We start from the raw sequence: 22548 nt of genomic DNA, 5'->3' as shown, positions 1-22548 counted from the left end.
GCCTGTTTTAGCGTAGCCGCCCTGCCGTTTGCAGCAGGTAAGTCGACCCCGTTGATGGCACCAGGCGACGGCCGACATGTCCAGAGATTATTTGTAAGCATGAAATCCATGTTTGCGTGTTGGCTGGGATGAAATCTGGGCGCTCAGATCTAGACAAGAGGACGATTGAAATCCCCAACCAAATCCTTTTGCTCAAACAACTGACCGCAAGGCATCGTTGTTCCGTGGGAAATTCAACTGCATTACGATTCTCATGGGGTAAGCTGCTACACATGTTCCGTCACCAAAACGGAAAAGCCAGGAGACTATTTCGGTCGAACCCCTTGTCGTTAACGAACTTGGTGTCTGGACTCCGTGAGTGTTGCACATAGGACCCCAGTATAGCTCAACGTGGTGTGGAGGCGCGCAAACCGTGACATTACGATAAGGTCCATTCTCTTCCTGATGGGAAGGAAGCACGCGGCTGAAATCCTAAGCCTGAGCAGAAGCAGTCGAGCTACAGAGGTTGGGTTCGAACTACGGATCTTCCGTCGCTAGGTTCGCACTAAGACATTTCAGCCCAACAGTCGTGCTTGCGCTTTGCGATTGTCCGACCCAGTTAAAATCAATGTAGGTCAGTTTGGTAGACATTTCGGTTGTATCAGCATACGCCCAGACAGACTGTAATTCTGATACTGAGAAATACTGGTTTTATCGGAGTCTGTCGCGACTGCTTCGGTCAGCAAGAAGGAAGGGTATAGTAATCTTGGTGGGTGCTATGAATGCCCAATTTAGACGACGAAGTCCGAAAGGACCAAAGTTGGGTGGTAGATTTAAAGTCGATGTTCAGTGTACGCATAATGGAGAGCGACTGCTTCATTCGTGTGCAGATCATCGTTTGTTCCTGGCCAGTACGAACTTTGGACGCAGACGCTCACACCTGTTTACTCGCAGGCTACCAACCGCAAGATAGTCATGGACTCAACCGGGCCATGTGGCTATCAGTACCGGTGGAGAGCGTTAATTAAGGATTGTCGTTGATTCTGGGGTACACAACTTGACTCTGATCATGCCATTATGTTTACTCGGTTATCGCTCTGCTTCCAGTCAGCAGTACGCGTATCAAAGATGAGCAATTGTATTCATTAACTTCGTTTCAGTATTTCAGGAGTATCGGACTGACCTTGCTAGAAATCTACCGGAAACGCGCATTCATGTGGATGACAAAGATTGCTGGGAGGTTGAATGGAAGCGAGTTAAGCTATGCTCTGGAAGTTCAAAATGGTCTGTACAAGCCGTCCGAATCGACCAAATCAACGTGGATATCGTTGAAATCAGCAGATCTTATTGCTGCCAGAAAGACCATACCAGCAACGAGCGACTGCGATAGCGCATCGACATCACTTAAACACGGGATAATCAGTAACTCGAAGAATGCCAGAGAACGCCGACAGATTTGGAGGCACAGGGAAATGGGAGCGGTTTTCACTGAAGGCAGCAGCCGTGCCCCATTTCAGCTGATTCGATCAACCGGTCAAAAGAAGGCGGGCGCCAGCGAAAAAGTATACGATAAACACATGGCGACAATGAACTCACAGAGCTTCCCTCTTTAGAGATAGACTGAACACTTCAAAGGGGCCAGCTGAGCTGGTCCCCTTCGGGACAATCGCTAGAAGAACCTACCGGACCCGAATGAAACGCTGACATCTTCCCGCCATCAGCAACAGAAATTCAGTCTGAGAAGGCGACGTGGCTCAGTGGTTAGAGTGCGAACTTACTGACCAGGTTTGTGGTTCGAACCCGACATCTGCCTCCCGACTTCCCCTGTTTAGGCTTGGCAGTATCCCAACCTTCTTGCCTCCTGGTGGCATGGCAGCTAGTCACCGGAAGGGTGTCACAGCCGTACGATTATTTTTTTATCAATAATGTGCAGTAACGATCCAACGTGACAAAGTACGTAGGCTGATTAGTCAGTTCGCCACATTCTCCACTGAAGGTCGTGGGGCCCCGGTGAAATGTTTGACAACCATATTGCAGAGGATTGGGAACCGAAAGAGAATATTAGTGGATTGAAGCCCCTCGACTGTCATCCCACTTTTCAAAAAACGGCACAAAATCGTCATGTGAAAACCGTCCCATCATCGGCGTGGTAGCCGTGGCATCCAAGGTTGTCTCCGCAGGTTGATCGATCATCCGGAGAGACGGATTCTTGACTCTCAAACTGGGTTTTCTCCTGACCGGGAATGCATCGACCGTATCTTTACCTTGGGACGGGTCCTTGAACAACGTTACTTTCAGGCATTGTTTCAGACATTGGATTTGAGAAGTTCTTTTTAACCTGTCGATCGTGAGGAACTTTGGCGGTGGCTGGCCACCAGGGAGTTTGTTTACCTTATCAAGGGATGTGATTAGCTGGGCACTTGTATTAGGAGATGAGATTATTCTCCGATTTGGGTAGGCCAGGACAGCTTTATCTAATCTCCAACACCTAAGGCGCCGGTGTGGCGTCAGTTCATGTATAAAGGACAGAGTGTACACTGGTAACGAAGTTTTAAAACGTTTATCAGTAACCCAATTTGGGTCGACATTTCCCGCCCTTCTGGATGGGGACTTCGAGACTCAACTCACCAATTGTTATTTACACTGTCAGAAATGGCCCAATCGCGCAGTCAGTGGCGCTCGTGCATCCAAATTATCGGCTTCAGTGTGTGTCTACCCAATTCTCAAACTAAGTAAACATGCCTTGGCCTTCAAGGCTTGACTGTATTTCCCACACTGCAACCTTCCGGTGATCAAAACTGTAGCAGCTGGAACCAATGTGCTCGTAATACTTGGTTTATAGCTGATAAACTGAGTTGAATTGAGTGGCGACAAATCGGTTTATGTATGAATTTCAAAGGACTTGTATATCAGACTACTGTGCGGGCTGTTTCATTTTACGGCTGTCAGACGTGGCCTCTTCGAGCAGTTTAACTGAGACGTCCTCGGTTGTTCGATAACTGTTGTCGTAGACAAACTGACGAAGTCGCAGTGAGACGATTCGAAGGCAAGTGTTCGCCTGTCTAACGGGGAGTTCAATCATAGATTGTCCGGAAGCTGCTTTTTACGGCCATCTATTCCGCATACCGAATTATTGTTTGCTGAAGACAGGTCTGCTTTCCGTGCCCAATTAACAGTGGCGCAAGCCAATGTTCTCGAAGAGGAGATTACGAAAACACCTTTTTTCCCACCGGAGCTCAACTGTTCGGACATTTTCAGTCTGGGTGCTGGTTTCGTCAAAAAACTTGCAATTAGGGCTTCCCTGCAGAAAGTGCTGTCTGGCGAGGTTTTCCATTCCGTTTTCGTTCATCTTCGCGACTGATGATTTACTATAGAGGACGTTAGAGGGTGTTCAAAATCACAATGTTCAGTTTTGGCGAGTGAGGACCTCGTCCGTTTGAACTACGCAGACGACGTCCCAATTTTTGAAGAGGAACCTAAAGTACAGACTCTTGCATAAACTGGCAACCATCATACCATGCTTCGGCATTCTCCTTGTGCCTGAACACACCCTTCTCATTTGAAGGATAGGCACAAGAGCTATGGAGAATTTTACATATATCAGTGCACGAACATCAAAGACCGGAACCACGTTTACTAATTTACACCGTTTTTGCATAGTAAAATCATTCCCTTCAGTCTCAGAGACCGTGTGCACAAGGTTACAGGTTCATGTTGTATAGGTGCATGACATGGCCTCCGCTGGAAGGCTACTTGAGGCATCTTTGGATTTTTGACCACGGATTTCCGAAGAGTTTTGCCGGTTTCGAATGACATTGACGTTTACGTAATGGGATTATCAGACTGCTCAGTAGTTAAGGTGCGAACTTACGAACTGGATGGTCTGTATTTCAACCCCGGCCTCTTCATCTCGACTGGTCCTTTCTGGGCTTGGTCAACCTGGCAGTATCTCAGCCCTCCTGCTTTATTCTGTGGCACAACAGCTATGCATCGAAAGGCTATCACAGCTGAATGTAATAAAATTAGAAAATGGCCCTTTGGTTGTGCAGCAATAACATCGGTCCCGGAAGATATCCACCGCCATCCACTGCGATAGCCCGGTCGTATTCTGGGGGTGCCGAAACATAGTCTATCAAAAACATTACGGTTCTCGGTGTCTCTCTCAAAGTGGCTCATACCTTAAGGTGATTTCACTTAAGGATGTAAAAGATTACGAAGTTGGTCGTTGGCGTCAGAGAGACAGTAACCAGAGACTCAATATTGAGCGGTATCAGGTCAGACCCTACTGTTCTCAGCGATAAAACGCGAGTTGTTCCCTCCAAGTTACTAGCACTTTTTTTTACTATGAAAGCAGTAAGGCCTATAGAACGTGGACCACGTAGACCACGTAATTGTCCCGCCAATGTGTACCGTAAATGTAAGAAGTCAAAGACGACCTTGTCTCTATCCCCTATTTTTAGTCACTTGAAATATTCTCACTGGTTGAGTTGCAGCGCTCGAATACCTCCAGTATATACATGCCTACTTTCCAGAATTTTCACCTTATGTTTTCTGTTTTCGTAGGCATCCATCCCACCAGTCGACTGAATTGTCGAATTCTATGGGTGCAAGTTCTTCCAGTCCCGCTTCCACGACTTCGAACTCTTCTGTTGCTCTACCCATCGGTCCACCTTCGTGTCATATCGAACAGAAGTTCCGTGGAAAGAAGAAGGTGTACCAGTCCCTCTCTGCAGAGGTCACTCCACGAAATCAAAAACGTAGACTGCCAACCACACCGTGGACTTCCCTAGGTGAACTAGTAAGTACATTAATGCCAAACATTTCGGCAGATTTTTACTTTCTCATCCAGTCTTTGGGACTGTTTTGCGTTTGTCGTTCAGCTGTTAACACCCTATCGGTGTCCAACTGCCATGCCACCAAAAGCAGGCGTAGACCACGTAATTGTCCCGCCAATGTGTACCGTAAATGTAAGAAGTCAAAGACGACCTTGTCTCTATCCCCTATTTTTAGTCACTTGAAATATTCTCACTGGTTGAGTTGCAGCGCTCGAATACCTCCAATATACACATGCCTACTTTCCAGAATTTTCACTTTATGTTTTCTGTTTTCGTAGGCATCCATCCCACCAGTCGACTGAATTGTCGAATTCTATGGGTGCAAGTTCTTCCAGTCCCGCTTCCACGACTTCGAACTCTTCTGTTGCTCTACCCATCGGTCCACCTTCGTGTCATATCGAACAGAAGTTCCGTGGAAAGAAGAAGGTGTACCAGTCCCTCTCTGCAGAGGTCACTCCACGAAATCAAAAACGTAGACTGCCAACCACACCGTGGACTTCCTTAGGTGAACTAGTAAGTGCATTAATGCCAAACATTTCGGCAGATTTTTACTTTCTCATCCAGTCTTTGGGACTGTTTTGCGTTTGTCGTTCAGCTGTTAACACCCTATCGGTGTCCAAGTGCCATGCCACCAAAAGCAGGCGCGAGGGCTGGAATACTGCTAGGTTGCCCAAGCCTAGACAGGGGAAGTCGAGAGGCAGAGTTTGGGTTCGAACCACCGACCTTCCGGTCAGTGAATTCGCGCCCTAACCACTGAGCGATCTAGCCCCCTTTTGCGTCTGATTATTTTGCGTCCGAGTCACATGGATATTTGAAGTTTTTAAGGCGTGTGCCTTCCTCATCTTCGAAATTTGTTTAACTACAACCATTAACATGGTTACTGCCATTTGACATTGGTCGCGGTGAATCGCTTGTCGAATTATATCGTTATGGCTCAACTTAGTCTTCAACGACAATCTTTCCAACATGTCATATAATGATCTGATTTTTCGAACTTGGTTCTATCGGTTCCCTATTTAAGCCTGCTAGTCATAAGTGGACTACAAAGTGAACACGAATGCATTTCAGTTCCCACTTGTAAGGACCATATTACATCAAAGCCATGTACTCTAAACCATTTGATTTTAGCCTACTGTTTGATGGGAGACACAAGAGGTTCACGTAAGGATTCTTGTTCAAACTGGTTCGATTACTCACCAGGCTTTCGATGGGTTCCTAACTGGCCTAAATATAGACTAACCCACTGTTTCGATATTTTGATAGACGAGCTATGTCTGGGCGTTATTAAGCCCATGAATAAGTGCACAGAATTATTGGAGCGCATTCTTGCTTAGTAAAGCTGACACTGACAACGGGCGCGGCATGTCTGGAATGAGTTTCATGCGAGGAAGCCCGTAAAACTCCAACGTTTTCAAGGACAATTTGAACGTTTGAATTGTCTCTTACTTTCTTGTGTTTGCGGAAACTAGCTTCCCCTCCTGACTGCGCCGCTGCAAAAAAAACTAGAGTCCTTTTGAACGCTTAATGCTTTGTAATCCTCGAGACAATTCGAACAAAAAGTGACTGTTCACATCGAGAAAGCAGTAATTTCTGTGCCTACTGCTTACAACTGCACAACGGGTTCGATAAATAAGACAGAACACATCTCGGTAAACTGTTATTCGGACGGGCACGGCGAATGAGGGGACGCTGTCTGTTACCATAGCTTATTCTATTGAAGTTTGCTAGGTACAGACGGTGTTAGAAACTATGGAACTGTGATGTGGTAGTCCTGGCTGGTAAAGGCTGAAACTGAGGTCACAAGTGAACCATATCTTGCGTCTATCAGGATTCCTTCTGTGGAGTTTGAGCAAGCGCCCAATTGCCTACCTACTACGTAGTCGATGAAAATCTTCCTATAAATTCCTTGTAACACGGACATGTTTTAGATACTTGATCTTTTTTCATTTCTTTCTTCCACCAACTATATTACAGGCTATTGGTCAAACCTTTTGTATGCCCATAATTTGAAAGCACGTCAGTGAGTGTGAATGATATTAACCAGACATCCACTTATTCTTTGGAACTCCCAATATGATGACATCTTCCTACTGTCACCAATAGGCTGCGGTATGACGGTGTATGCACCCCCAGGGAAAAAAGTCATCTATAACATCCTTTTGGTGTCAAGCTGCCACTCCACCCGAAGGAAGCACGAGGACTGGGATTCTGTTAGGTTACCCAACCCTAGACAGAAGGAGTCGAGATGCAAAGGTCGGGTTTGAACCAGGACCTTCGCGCTCTAATCACGGAGCCATCTCGGCCCCCACCTACATAACCTATAGAGCTTTGTTTCGGAATTCACCTGTGATATTCACGGAGGCTTGTGTCACGTTGGTCCGTGGATAGAGTTCTGACTAACGTAGTTTTCTGTCGATTCAGCTTGGCGGTTGAAACATGTGTAGCAGATTGCTTCTTAGAAAGTAGAGTGGTCTGCGGTCTTATTCTAATTACGGCTACCTTGCGGTTAGGCCGTCGAGCCAGGGACTTTGGTTGGTGGCCATAATCGTTGTCTTGTCTAGGGCTGGGTTCCCTAGCAGTTTTCCAGCTCATGTACAACCATTAATTGCACAATTACGGACGACTTCATACCAAATCGGCTTTCTCGTGATTACATCAGCCTTAGTTGTTGCATACAGCAGGGAGTGATTAAGCGAAAACAGGCTACTGCTGACGCCTCCCTTCTCACGCTTCGATGTATTCCCTATTCTACCCTACCTCATTCCAACTTTATACTTTCTTCTCAAGTTTAAGCACTAGGACTGACCGCTTTGCTCGCCATGCATCACACTCTGCTACAGCTTTTGTGCATCCGACTTCACTAACAACCTCAAACGCGTCGAAATCAGCTTCACACTCCGAAAATCGGTCTAATTAGCCTCCTTTAGCAAGCAGGACAAAAAGCCGTTCTTGCTCCTACGCTGATTCCCTCTACATTGATGTGAGCTGTCTGTCAGAATAGGGATACAGGATGCAAGTACTCTAGTTGACCCTAATGCCCTCCTCGCTCTTTGTTACTGATGAAATAATGAGCCGAGCGCCGAAGGATTTCCAAAAGCCTGGTGTTCATATGGCTGTTCATGAGAACCTTGACGATCTGAAGTACGCAGATGACATCGTCCTCAACGTCGAAGACGAATGTGAAGCACAAGCCCTGTTAGATAAACTGACTACCACCACACCATCCTTCGAAATGCGTCGTGCACCTTAAAACTTCCAAGTCCCGCTTCAGAACATGCAGTCTCTGAACGAAGGAGAAGCACTGGAGGTTGCGGAGGATTTGACTCATTTCAGATGTTGTATTATCGTTCAGCTGTAGCACCTCTTCGGTGCCTAACTGCTACGCCACCAGAAGGGAGCACGAGTGCTTGGATACTGCAAGGTTGCCCAAGCCTAAACAGAAGTCGAAAGGCAGGGGTGCGGTTCGAACCACGGACCTTTCGGTCGGTAAATTCGCGCCCTAACCACTGGGCGCCCCCGTAGTTGTATTAGTTCTGATGGAAATGTATCAGATGAAGCCAGTGCATGAATATCAAAGACTTGACCCACTTCTCTGTCTTGGCCGGGGGTAGAGATCGCTGTGAACCCCAAATTGAATTTGGTCGTCCGTAGTCAAACGCCAAATTCATAACGTTCCGAATTCCGAACCGTCGGTTTTTTCATGTTCGCGGATTGCCTAGATGGCTGTTACTGATAGCATGTCGAGATAGCTCGGTGGTTAAAGCGCCAGCTTACGGACAGGAAGATCCGTGGTTCCAACCCAACCTCAGCATTTCGACTGCTGCTGTCTAGGCTCGGACAACCTGGCAGTATCCCAGCCCTCGTGCCTCCATCCGTTTGCATGGCTGAACAATTTTTTTGCTACTGATAAACTCCTTCGTCTACTGGATCTTGCAGCCAGTGAAGATGATTCCGTTGGGAAACAAGCTGAAATACAGGCACAAACCAAAATATCATCTGACTCCATACACATGTTTTGACAAGAGCGATAGTTTTGAACATAAGGTTGGTATGTCAGTCCAGTCCAGTTTATCACCTATAAACCATGTACCAATGGTCGTTGGTTGCATCGTCGATCGTCCAAAAATTGAATGGTGGAGGGATATAACCAAACACTAGAAATGATGGCAAGCACTTAGTAACATAATCATAATGATCGTTCAGCTCTAATATCCTTTCTGTGCCAGCCACCGTGCCATCCCAAGTGCTGAGGTACTGACAGATTGCCCAAGCCTAGATAGAATCATTCGAGATACCGAGGTTCGATTCGAACCACAAGCATTCCGGTTAGTGACTTCGTACCTTGTCTACTGAGCTAGCTCGAGCTTATATGGGCACTTTGGCTGTACTGAATCAGTCGTGATTTTCAATGAATCGGAAACTAGTCAGCTGCGTATTGGGCGCCATAGCTCCGATGCAGAAATCCGAGTGACTGCGTGATTAAGCGACTTTCGCCAGTTTCACTAACCAATGATGACTAGAACCTCCGAGACATCAACTAGAAAGGCGAAACTTGTCGACTGAGTTTACGGATCAATGCTTTGATAATTTCCTGCCATGTCATAGGTTACCCACCTATCAGTTAAATCCACTCGTTACAGGGTGAAAATGGGTCTTCGATATAGACAGTCCTCTGACATGCGAAGGGAACAGCATAACGTATGAAGCGTAAACAGCTCACCATCATCGTCAGCAGCATGACATCAGTATTCAACAAACACCAAGCAGCTTGTTTATCGTGAGAGCACCGATTCGTAAAACTATCTGGTGCGTCTCAGCATCACTGCTATGATGTTCCGGGTGGACGCTGGTGGTTAACCGCTGAGAGTTTTCGTATGTCTTTTGTGCTAGAGTCCAAGTTTCTGATTCGTAAAACAGTATGGATCATACCGCTGCAATGTACACTCTACTTTGATAAACAAACTGACGTCGCACCGGCCCCCTGTGTGTCGAATGCTGGCAAATGCTGCCCCAACCTCCTCGATTCGAGAAGTGATCTCTTCTTCGGCCAGTGCATCAGAAATAAGTCCATCTATGAAGCTCCCAAGAACGTGGGTCTGATTTAATTCCACCCAGAATGTATCAGCACTTTGAACTTTTCAGGTGTTGGAGAAGTAGTTAGGTTGTGTAAAGTGTCTCACACCTCTGAAAAATCTGAACCTAGAAGAGCTACATCGTTTGCATACTTCATGGTCGATTGCCGCACGAGTAATTCAATCACCGAGGTTTCAGAGGCAGGCAGAGAGGTTTCAAGCAACACGTCAGCAACAAATTTAGGCAAGAATGGTGAGGGCAGCCTTGTTTTACACCGCTGAACGCGTTGAACTCAGGCTTGCTTCACACCTCTACGCGTCCACAGAATTCCGCATACAGCTCCGTCATAGGGGACAAATATTTTGATGGAACACCCATGACCGCAAAACATTGTAAAATTTCCCGACAGTATTCCGTAGAAAACAACCTTCAGACCATGAGGAACGACCAACGCTAGTTGTTTGAAGGACTCTTTTCAAGGTAAACGAATTGTCGATTCACCCACGGCCAGCACAAAACCCAGCTTGATTCTCATGGGTTTGTCGACTAACGTGTGCACAATAATGCCATATCCTACCTTGAATTCCACGACAGTTTACGCACGATGTTCTTGCGCCCTTCTTGTAGATTCGGCTAACTGTTGAGGCGCTCTATTCCGCCAGCATTCTGTTTCCGTCTCAATTCTTCCTTAGTGCGGTCGTCAGACTGTGCGTGATGCAGATGATCGTAATCGGATGCCTTTTCGCGTTGAAGGAATGGTATTTCACGCTTGATTTCTATTGTTGACAGTGGGCCTGTGTTGATGTTTTTATTCAGGTTCTTCCTGGGGGGTTTATTGGAGGCCAGCGGAACTGTTATTCAGAGCGTTCAGCCTATCGCACAAGACTACACTTCCATGGATGAACTGCCGTCTCTTAAATTGTTTCGATGACGCCTACCTTTTCTGGTCAGTTGGCAATAGAACGTGGATTTCGCGTTCAGCGAAGACCATGATAACTCCCTGGGCCTTTGCAACCCACCAGCGTTCTCTGTTATTCCCCAGGCACTTAATTAGATGGTGTTTGATGGATCTGCTTGCGGCGTCGTAGTCGCTAGTCAGTATGGCTTCCACGTCTCGTTTTTCTCTGCGTTATTAGGTTTGTCCATATAGATAGACATGATTTCATGTCAGTGAAGCACCAGTATTCCCCTTCGATGTTGATGTCACTTATGCTGATGCCGGTAACTCTTTCGGCCATAACCACGCCTAGCTTTTTAGACGAACCAAGTTGGAATCTACTGCTCTCTTAAGAATAGGTCCATGATTCCTGGTGATATCAGGTTCCATTTGAAAGTTGGAATTTACTACTCTTTTAAGAATAGGTCCACGATTCCTGGTGATATCAGGTTCCATTTGAACCCTAAGCCGAAGCTGGTCCAGAGAACACTCGAGTAACGGGCGCAAGACGATTGAGCGGTATTCAAAATACTCGTGTAGGAGGTCGTAACTGATCGCTGCGACAGTTTGGCCCGCAGAATTGATATCAGTGCCTCAGTCCGTGTCCGTTACTGTGGACAATAAACATGAGCCCTCTTGTGCCTCACGAATATCCAGATAACCTCGATACAATGGTCTCTGGATACTGTAAGAACTGATGTCGTTACTGAAAATATAATGAATCACCATTGGAATCCTAACTGACTCTGGTATCTTACTAGTAGCTTCATGTATAAGAAGTATCAAAATACGAAATGCTTCAGTCACTGGGTCATGCGAACGTTAAGCTTGGACTTCTTGCGAGCACCATTCTTCGACAGGTGACCGAGCAGAGTAGATTCTTTCTCGCGCTGGTCGCGGTTGCATTGTGCGTAAGTATACCATATGAAATAAACTAGAACTTTGACGCAAATACTGAACACCGGCCATCCTAACTCTCGTTGAAAAGCGCGTCCGACGCTGTTCCTTGAATTGTCCTGTGAAATTGTTCATTGATAGACAGTTTTGTCGGATAGTGAGGGGTATCTACACTCACTCTACAGACACAGGCCTACGTGGACCTTTTTCCTACTTCAACATTACAGGTGAGTTATTACAATCTTTGATCTAAAGGAGACGTAGATTAGTCTAATCCAAATACAAAATGCAAAGAAAGGAGCAGATGTTCTCAACGACATACACAATACTATAGTGAAAAGTTAGGTGGAACTATTCTCAGGTTAATTTTTCGGTGATCTTTGACGAACGGACGACACAGTCTCGGGAACATACCGCTTCTGCTTCTCGCTGTGCGTTTAGCTTTCCTCCACGAAAGTGTAAACTAATGTTGTTAGCCTGGCTATTTCCTGTGTTTATTCTCAATCACGACGGTCGAAAGATTTGCCTGCCTGAGGAGCTCACTTTAATACCATCGAGGCTTGCGCAGAGTATTTCTTCTGAAGGGGATTGAGGTCGTAGCTGAGTGTCCAACGCTTCTTCTGCCCATTAATCACGGTCAGCATCGTAATTAGGTTCAAGCCACGGGGCGGAATGGGTGTTTGTGCACCACCGGACTCCCTAGTATCGCGTGGCTTTTGTTCGAGGATGCATATCCACCCTTTTACCATCAGATGCAGGCTGTAGAACTCGGCAAGATGCGGAGAGCATGTGAAATGAGTACGGCTGGTAAAATGATTATCAATCACCTTAGTCAAGTAGAGTCTTAAATCAACCAGTGTTAGCTTCTGCAGCCTCGTTTCTTCATTACTGTTAGTGACACTTGTAGAATCAAGGAACTGCAATCTGAAACCTCTTCATATGGTGTCAAGACAGCTAAGAATCAAGTAAGTGGGCAGCCACTTTAACATTCCATAGCGTACGTGTTTTTCGTAAAGTGTGTTCTGATGGTCGGTGTGCAGCCTGGTGTCACCGGTCGACACATGTGCACGGAGATTTGGATTCTTTTGATGGAGCAGTCAGTTTAATAATAATCGTCACTACCGACATCAATAACAGCGTATGCTTCTTCATGTGACTAAACTACTTTGGAATCGCGGCCTACGTGAAGAGTTTTAGCCAATCACTGTGTTGCCTTACAGAATGACCTTTTTTCTGCACGGTTGTACCGTCACGTGAGGTACCCGCCAAACCCTAGCAACTTAGACGTGCAGTGTTTGCGGTTCATACTCTACCAACTACACTGAAAATGTGCTGGATACGAAGGTTCTGTGTAGAGTGTGAACTGACAATGTCGTTCTGAATAACATCCCATGCCGTTTGAGACACGTTCAACGGATGCAGGAAACAGCTCACGAGCAGTTTTAGTATGGTTGCTAAACGCGAACAAGTGGGAAGGTGGTTGTCAGACACAACTCGTACCAGTACAGTTTGATACATGGTACACAGCTGATAGGCAATTTCAAATGCAGCTGCCTTTTCTTAGCTCACAGGTCGGCTGAATTCAGCTGCACATGATGGGAAAATTCCGCCGCAACCACCTGACTACTGCGGGAATAGATCTTAGCCGGTCCAAATAGCTGTCAAAGAACGTTGTTAAAGGAAGCCCCTTGGTGGCAACCGCTGCAAAGCTTAGTCTCACCACAGTGACGTCATCCGGTTTCGGAAAGATAGACGTTGGCGCGGTTGTCGCTGCATCGGTATCAACAAGCATTCAATAACCGGAAGTGTAATTATCCAGTTAAGGATGAAGTTATTTCCGATTCACAGTTTTGCGCAGACCGGACATCGACGGGAGCCAGTTGAACGTGTTACACTTGTAACTTTTATAGAAGTATACCACTATTCCCATGTGTTTTAGCTTTGCCGTCGGTTAGTCATCATCGGTTCATCTTCGACCAATGGGAAAGTGCTTCGTTGAAGTTCACAGGTGCCTGATAGCGGATTGTCTATATGAGTCTGTTGTTTTAACTTACTCCATTTATGAACGACAAACTATCTACACTAAGTTCCTAATTTTCCTCCACTCTCAAGGCTGGGAATTAATAACCGACACTCCGGAAGGCTAAGGAAGATAAAAGGCTTTCCGTAACTACCGGTATGTGACCGGATCCCAAAACCGGTCGATGTTTGTTTCTACAACATATCTGAGTGTTCCCCTTGCCAACTTTCACCACGCAGTTGCAATTACCGCATTTAGAGCTATTGCGATTCTACTCCAACGTTCACCGTTGCACCAGACTAACGGGAAATCTTCTCTCACAGGTTTTTCGACCGCACTTCCTCGTCGCACAAGATACCTACCAACCTGTCAGTGTATAACATCTGCAAAATTACCACTCCACCCAGCACGCTCAATATCTCTGCATGACTCGGTGTGTATCATGGCATTTGCTCCAGAAACTAGTATTGCGGACTCTAGTTTTAGGGTCAAACATAAAGTGCTTGCTCGACTACCCGATCACTGCATCTGTTTCTACGAGTGCTGTTTCTTTTCTGAATATGCACCTGCGGGGTTTTCATGTCGTTACTCCTTCAACTACTGTCGTTTTGCTCGTGTCCTCACAGCGGCAATGTATGTATGTCTGTTTGTTTCTTCTGACAACTTTAGCCTGATTAACCAACCAACTATCGTCTGTCGGGGTATCAATCCTTGATTCTGCCTGTACTGACAGAATCGCTTCGTCGATGCGGTGGTTGTTTAGAATTTCGTGCACACACTTCGTGAATCATTGTTAAACCGACTGCTCCAGGTTTGAGAACACGGGACCTTGAGTGTGGTCGCCATGTGGAACATGAATGCAAATCCGCGAGGATGGATTATCTTCACCTATCACCGTGTGGTGTTGTGCAATACCCCCTTTCCTAACGGTTAATAAAGCTTTAGTGTTTGGTCTTGCTATCGGGCTTGGTCGGTTTCGTTGGTCTAGACGGGATTTGCTTCTTTTCGTCGAGTCTTTACTCTTTTCAATAGCATTCCTTCATCTCAAATTGAATCAACGTGTTTCCACCCGTACATCGTTCCCACTGAGACACGAAATAACTTTCACTCGATTGCACGCTTGCTATACGAAGTTTAAATTTTACCTTAAACTTCAATCTTTCAGCTGTCACCACCCCCTGTGGGTACATGGCTGCTAGGAAGCACGGAGAGTGAGATACTGCAAGGTTGCCGAAGCCTAAGCTTAAGATGCTTTTGCGTTCGACTCATGCTCCTTCTGGTCATAGGTTTGCGCCTTAACCACTGGACTTATTGCAATCCTTGAACCTTTCCCCCGATGCGTACAAGTGCAACTTTCATGACGCAGAACATATTGACTTCATTTAACGTTATAGCGGATGGCTACCTTTACTGATATCGACTTCACATACTGAGATTTTCAGGGATGGCTTTCGGTATTCAGTTCAAGCGATTAGAGTGATAAGAGTACTTGACTTGCTGGATTTTTCCGCATTGAATTTGCCGGATTACCAGTTGACGGACAAATCGATCAAATTTCAAGACAGAGCAGAAAGCTTGTGCTCCATCAAATGAACCTGGATGGGAAAAATGGATCCTTTTTGGCAGATGTGGTCAATTTGGTCGTACTCAGCACGTGCAGACTTACAGCAAAAACCTTTTGGGTTGGCGTAACTGAGATCCTGTCCTTAATAAGCTCGTATCTAACGTTTTCGTAGTATCCAGTTTCAGTAATCCTCCTCCAATGCGGGGTGAGCTGTTTTATGACCTTCCTCCTTGAGGGAGTATTTTGGCTGAAAATGCTGGTGAGCGGCGAATTCTTCTCTCTCGAAACGATTACTGTTTCGTTTATTATGCTGAAGCTTCCCAACTGACTGAATGAATCGTGAAAAACGTTAGGTGGTAGCGCTTCTTACGGACACAGGATACTAAGTTCATCCTGCTTTAGCAGCAGCAAAGGGCTCATTACCAGCCATTACACCCGAGCTGCCGTGGAGCAACTCGCGGATTGCATAGTTTTTCCGTAATACTATCTTTTCCCTCAAACCCTTAGCAGCTGGGTTGAAAATTCGTTTTAGTCCTTTCGTTACTAGGTTAAACATAATTGGTAGTCCCAATACCCTGGAATCGTTTGGACGCAAAAATGAGCTCGAGGTAGCTCAGGCACGAACTTACTGATCGGAAGGTCTGTGGTTCGAACCCAACTTCGGCCTCTCTACTGCTCCTCTCGTGGCATGATAACTAGACACCAAGCGGGCATTACCGCTGAACGAACGATACAAGAATGAATATAACAGCTGACAGAGGCTAGACTTTTAGAACATCAGCTGCTCAGGATCCGGAGTAAGGGAACATCAGCCGTCACTTTCCTCGGTAAATGAAATAATCGCAATCGGTATACATCTAGAGCCAAGAAATCACTTTTCCACCGGACGAACCGTATGCAGCAACCGCACGGTTCCCTATATTAATTTCGACGACCTCCACGACGACAATAGCGTCATGGAAAACCACTACTTCACCAGATTGCATCGTCTTATTTTGTCATCTTACAAAATTGCATGCTGAAATGTGTCTGGACGGCATGACGAGGAAGAGAGCGAGAGGCCACAGGTGCGGTTGATCAAGGTGTAGGGTGGTGGCACCGTTCTGAGACAACGATTGTCGAACACCTGAAGACGTCTCAGTTCCGCTGCTCCAACAGGTCAGGTCTCACAACCGTACAACAAAACAGCCCGTACTTTAGCTTGATACACACGTCCCTTCAGATTCAGGGATAAACCATTCTGACGCCATAGGTGTCTCAAATTAGCAAACGCGGTCCGAGCCTTGCAGATGACGAGGTTTGTATTTCAGTTCTCTGCCTGCATTGTGATGACAAGTGTTCACAAACTGCAGAAGGCAGGCACGGTTGCTCACGAGTCTAGGTTGCGTGTTTGTGTTTGTTACCTGGTCATCCACAGGCTTAATTTCACTTGACGAATATTTCAGTCAGGTTGTTCATTTAGTCAGCCATAACAGTAGCCTGATCAACTCCAAGGTGAACTGATTTTTACCTTGTGGAACTATTCTGCAGTTAAAATACAGCGGACATTTTGGACGCCTCAAGGGATAACTAAGTTTGCGAGATCTGTCTTTCGTTTGTTGCTTTCACTGGATTTCACCCCAGTGTTTCCAAATTAAAGTTTTTTCCTCCCACTTTGCGTTAAGCGATTAAATCAAGTTTAAGCATACTAAACATGTGCTTGGCACAAACAGCGGGACAATAATTGGTTCGATCTAAACGAAGAAGACGACTGACCACGTTTTGATGGTAACTCTAAACAGCTCACTCACTGTTTCGGTTTTCTTGGCGCCCATCAGTTAGGCCTGGTTCCTGTTTCTGTATCAACCTTCCTTCCTATCTGAACACATGTACTGAGCTAAGCACTCATTTACAAATTAACTTGATGTTGACTGGAGACCCACCCGACATTCAGCTCGATCCATCATGCCTAATATTCTCATGAATGATTGAACCCTGTTTGAAACGATAAGCCTACTCGGCACAAAATGTCCAACGATACATAAGCCTAAACAAACAGTTGTGAACGGCATCCTGGGGACAAATTTGAAGACTACTCATGTACTGCATAAAGTTGCAGTTGTGTATCCCCTTAATATTCCATTTGGGATGGATGAGAAATAAGGCACCGAGTCGTAGTGTAAACGCAGCGACCGGATTTATCCAAATCAAGTTAATAGAAGTGAAAAGTTCATGGGCAATAGACTTAGGTGACTTTGTGTACAAAACAAAACATATCACGTTTTGTAGGCAACACCGTTATCCCCTCAGAATTGTGCGAAAATACAAGTTCAGTAACATATGAACGAATGAGCAACCCTCTTCACACTATATTTATGATACACTCGGTGATTAAACCTTAACGGCGCACCATTTCTTCCAGCAATCGCCTTTCCATTTTGCATCCTACACTTATTGTTTTGTCTATCTCAAGCAGCTCGGATGAACTATGTAGGTGGCAACCACAGACACTGAATTAGACTTCTGCTTTTACCTCACGTTTTTAATATACCGATAATCGATAATCATTTTGTTAATCTGCTAAATGTCTCTAGACTACATCAATGACTTGAGACCATTTGGTCTTCGTCTGTTCACTTCTGTGGTCACACTCTGTGCTTCAATCGGATTTCCATTGGTTGCCACGTATTGCAGAGATCAAGCAGTATCAATAGCAAATCCTTGTGTCTCAATTTTCAGTTGATCCATGAATTAACACGTGACATACCGGTCGACCGCATCATGATAGCTTCAACGTTCAATCGGATATCAACTTCTTTGAGAATGTGTGGAACGTAATGGTGAGGCACAAATTTGCGCAGTACACAGTAGAGGAAGTTCTATAGGATTCGGGTAAACATTACATCGAGAAACCGCTTTCCAGGGGTAAAGGCTTGAGGAAACGAAAAGAACGATAAATTAACTCAGCACACTGGGTATTTCAGTGTCTTATTTATTGGAGGAAAAAGTTGACTACCTGGTATGCATCCCGAGATATTTGTAATATGTATGGATATACACACAACTAAAATATTGGATAACTGTGAAATCTAGTGGCTGAAATCGTAAGTCACGCGCACAGGCACTCGGTCTACAAGCACTATATGAAACGCAAATATAACTCAAATCGCCTCAATTTTTCAGCTGTTTGATTTTGCTACCATCTGTTGTGCAGTCACTGTTGATAACTTAGGTTCACTTAAGTGGGGTCCTCGGCGTTTTTAGCATGAATTTCCCGAAAAGTGTTGCACTGATTGCACGACACTTATGTGATTAATTTATTCTCATAGTGTATCCACAATTGACGAGGATTCGGGTTTGTGCTTTTCCTTCCTTTTCTGATGAACAAGCGTTTGACTGAGGCAAGTGTTTTTGAATGAGTGTTATCTTTTCCCTTCCTTTTCCGGATCCTTGTCAATACGGATATCTGTTTTTTGTGTAGTTGATTTGTAAGTATGTTGCAATGCGATATTTTCTGTCGGTTTTGATCAATTGATTTGAGATGAATTCATTTCATCTGGACTCAAGAGATTGCTTCATTTCTTACACTTGTTTCAATTCGATCCCATTTATTCGTTTTCGTCAGTTTGTGTCTTGCAGAGAAGGGGTGTACTATGAAAATGGGATGCATATACTCACCTGAGAGCTTCGTTGGGGAATTGCGTTGTTACAGAATACTCTCAGGTTACCTTCCACAGCCGTCAGGTGACGGAATTGTTATGTTACTACTTGCTATCAATGGTATCTCTTTGGGATTACTCATGCCCAAGTATTCGACTCGTATTCTTCTCACGTTCACACGTTGCTGTGTCATGTGATTGTTCGAGGTGGATTAGCCGTGACTGATGACAAATTACACGGTGTGGCTTCTTCCCTCGTGTTCCATCCGTTGGACCCTAAGGCTGACGAGGTTTCTAATGCTGATTGATATCGATAATTCCACAGTTGTCCCCTCCAAATTTGTGCTGTTCAATCACTTCGTATTTCCGCTGTTGTACTTCCATTCCGCACCCACTTTCCTATTTTTCGCACTTGAGATCATTCTAAACTGTCGTTGTGATGCTAGTTCTTGTATTTCTTGCATTAAATAGGAAGAGATGACTTTTCCATAACTCAGCAAGCAGCAGACTTGTGAACAGTGTTCTTTTTGGTAAGGTGAATTACTGATGAGATCATCTGAAATGAAAAACGCGATTCCTTGCTTTGATCCTTGAGCTGAACAACTCGTCTAAAGGCTACCCAGAAAGTGTCCTTGAGGAAAAGTTGTTGGCTCAAAGTTCAAGCTGGTCTTTCTGTTCTTTCAGTGATTTGTTGGCGAAAGACACGGAAATCTAATTCGATTTTGTGACTAGTCTAAACTGCTGCGCGATTTAGACTACAAAGGTAATCGTAACACTAGTATATTTCATCTAGTTTGTTTGGGACCCTTGGAATCTACTGGATTTTATTTCCGTTTCGGGAACACCTAATTTGGCAGATCGGGTCGCGTGGTTCTGCACGGACCACAGGAAATCCTTAGAGATAGTGCGGTGGATCTCTGTATGTCGAAGGTTCAATCGTCACACAACACCTTCAATTGACAGAAACTTTCTGCAAACAGTCCATTAGATTTATGTCAAGGAAAACTAACCACCTGGGGGCTGTTTGGTGCCTATACGGTTTTGTCATTTCAGGAAGCTCGGTTCATGTGAATTATTTCACACTTTTTTCTATGGTTGTGGCTGTAAAACGCCGGTGAATGTGGAGAAAAATGTTTGACGCGTTTTTCCATTCATTTATGGATCAAATTAATGGTGTACTTTTCACGATTACGTGATTCATCACGTTGTCAAGACTGCCTTCTAGTGAAATTGTTTTGTGAACTTCAGAAGCGTTCAGCAAACTGCACGGGTGATTTGAGTTCTGGTCTCTTTTAGTGTGGTAATCTTTGATTTGTTCATTGAGCTAAGCAGCTGATTGTAAACTTTTGATCACCTGATGAAGGTAGTGAGCATTTATAGGGTATCCGCCCACGATTGGTCGCATCTTATGAGCTGTGGTTTTATTCGGCAACTTTGCTTGTTTGGTGATTGGTGACTTTTCCAGATTCCGCGCTGTGATTTTTGCTGGCGTTTATCTTGTTTTTATTTCATTTTGGTTTATTTCAGTTAAGTTTATCAGCCATAAGGGATAAACGAAGGATGAGTTTGTTCGAACTGTTACTGTTCACCGAAGAATGTGGACACGGGAGTGACGTATCCAGGTGCTAAAGATGCTGACGTAATTATCTGGTTGATTTGAAGCATTTTAATTACCCTTTAAGTAGGAAACTGAAAATTAACCGATTGGAGATGATAGCATCAGCGGAGGGGTACCACTGACCGTGTCACTGAACCGTTTCCGCCAGTGTCATTAAGCACTGATGATTTGAGTTTCGGGGTATCCACCCACAGACGGCGTTTTTAAGCTCAACCAGACTAACTGTCTAGTGTCTTCATAATTCCTCGACAAATCATAGCCTGCATGACTGTCGGTCGTTCTCTTCTAGCACAGGGCTAGGCAGAAAGAGCTCTGCAAGACAGGTTGTCCACAGACATGCAAAGTACGCGTCCTAAACGGTGTAAAAAATGGAGCATGAGTAACTCGTCTATCCATTCGTGTCCATTCTTCCCAAAATTGGCGTACCTTAACATTGCTAGCACGGTGTTCTCACCTGAGTTGATGAATGTTTCGGAGACACCGGTGTTCAAATACGTAGAGTTCTCCTATATCATCTGCGAGTAGGGACTCAGTTTGTGATCCAGAAAGCAATGTGCATCGCACCGTCGCACTCCTGACAGACGAAATAACTTGCACGGGGATTAAAACAGCTACCCAGGGAAAATTGGTTGGTCAGCAAGCATAAAGTTCGGATTCGGTTTCATGTGTTCTTGTAAAAGCACATCATACTGCAAGTGTGAAGCGCACACCAGGCGGTTGGCAGAACTATTTGGGTTTTTTAACTACTTAAATCTCTAAAGGATCCGAATCAAAAACAGCAATATCAACTTTCTATTAAATTGCTGTGGGCGAATTCTACAGGAGTATTTCGATCTTCGAGGTGTCAGAGGTGGAATGAGAAGCTTCAAATAGCACGTCAATAACAAATTCGAGGCGAGTTAGTGAGATAGAGTAGATATGTCATACAGTATTGGACATGAATTCGGGTGAAAGCTTGCTGTATATCTGTACGCGGCCACAGAAATTCAGTTGCTGAACCCTCCGGAGGAATACGACTTTAGATACGGCACCTTTGATCGCCAAACACCACCACAGTTTCGATCAACCTGCAGAATCAAGAGGAGCTTTCCACTCATGAAGAACGGCTAGTTTTGGACGTTTGGAAAAGTGGCGCTGTTCAAGAACCCCTCTTTCCCAGGCGGAATGTAGTATCACTATCTCCATGGATGCGGACATGCTGGTCGCCCGAAGAAAACATCTTACTGCATTCACACACCTGTCGTAGGGTACAGTATCAGTTGGTCTCCAGGCCGCCTGGTAATTGGATTTCTCGCAATACGAGGGCTTACTGTTTTTTTCTCCGGGTGCTTGCTGTTGGTCTTCCCGTAACGATTGAGCCTTAAGGATCAGAGACGTGTTCGCTGCATGTGGAAGACTTCTGAATGCTCCCTGTGTTTGGCAGTCGGTGCCTCGGAAGCATTGTGCGGGTCAGGTAGGAATGTCACATCTAATATGCTGAGATGCACCGGATGGTTTTCGGAATGGTTCACTGTACCTCGATAGATCAGCTGATCATATTTTACAGGTTGTGTTATTTAGACCACCTGCTTCGTATGCCAGAAAACCGCTTGCCTCTTGGAGCCCTCTTTGCTCAATCAGATGGAGACAACCAAGACTTGGCAACGAAGTGTGAAAGCCCTTATCATTCAACTAAATCGCGTTTGTAACTGGCGTCCCCCCGAACGATGACTTAGGGTGAGATAAACATGATGAACCTGACTGATATGACCTTATCACGCATCCAACTGCGGTTTTGAATGAAAGCTGTCGCATTCACTACGTAGCTCTCACTTCTCATCATACTGAACGGAAAGATCCACCTATAATCAGTACAAAAAGTGGGTCAACCCCTCAACCGTTTATTCTCCTTATCCTCGGTGAACGAAGCTGTAGGAACCGGGACCACTGCACTACGGCACACGGTGCTTTAGTTGAAAATCTGAACTGAACTAAAAATTCTATTTTG

The 22548-nt window shown here is 45.2% G+C and overlaps 1 protein-coding gene across 1 annotated transcript in view; it reads left to right on the top strand.

Moving 5' to 3' along the window:
• Positions 1 to 44: 44 nt before the first annotated feature.
• Positions 45 to 22548, top strand: part of T265_08179 (hypothetical protein) — a gene marked incomplete at both ends in the record, with an annotated part of 61562 nt that continues 39058 nt past the window's right edge. Inside the window, 2 exons of the mRNA XM_009173904.1 lie at positions 45 to 258; positions 5062 to 5327. Coding sequence (XP_009172168.1) covers positions 129 to 258; positions 5062 to 5327 — 396 coding nt within the window. The remainder of the gene's footprint in view (positions 259 to 5061; positions 5328 to 22548) is intronic.

Source organism: Opisthorchis viverrini (assembly GCF_000715545.1).
Source record: "Opisthorchis viverrini unplaced genomic scaffold opera_v5_211, whole genome shotgun sequence".
NCBI classification, from domain to species: domain Eukaryota; kingdom Metazoa; phylum Platyhelminthes; class Trematoda; order Opisthorchiida; family Opisthorchiidae; genus Opisthorchis; species Opisthorchis viverrini.
The sequence above is the reverse complement of the archived record's forward strand: the minus strand, read 5'-3'. Positions and strand labels throughout refer to the sequence as shown.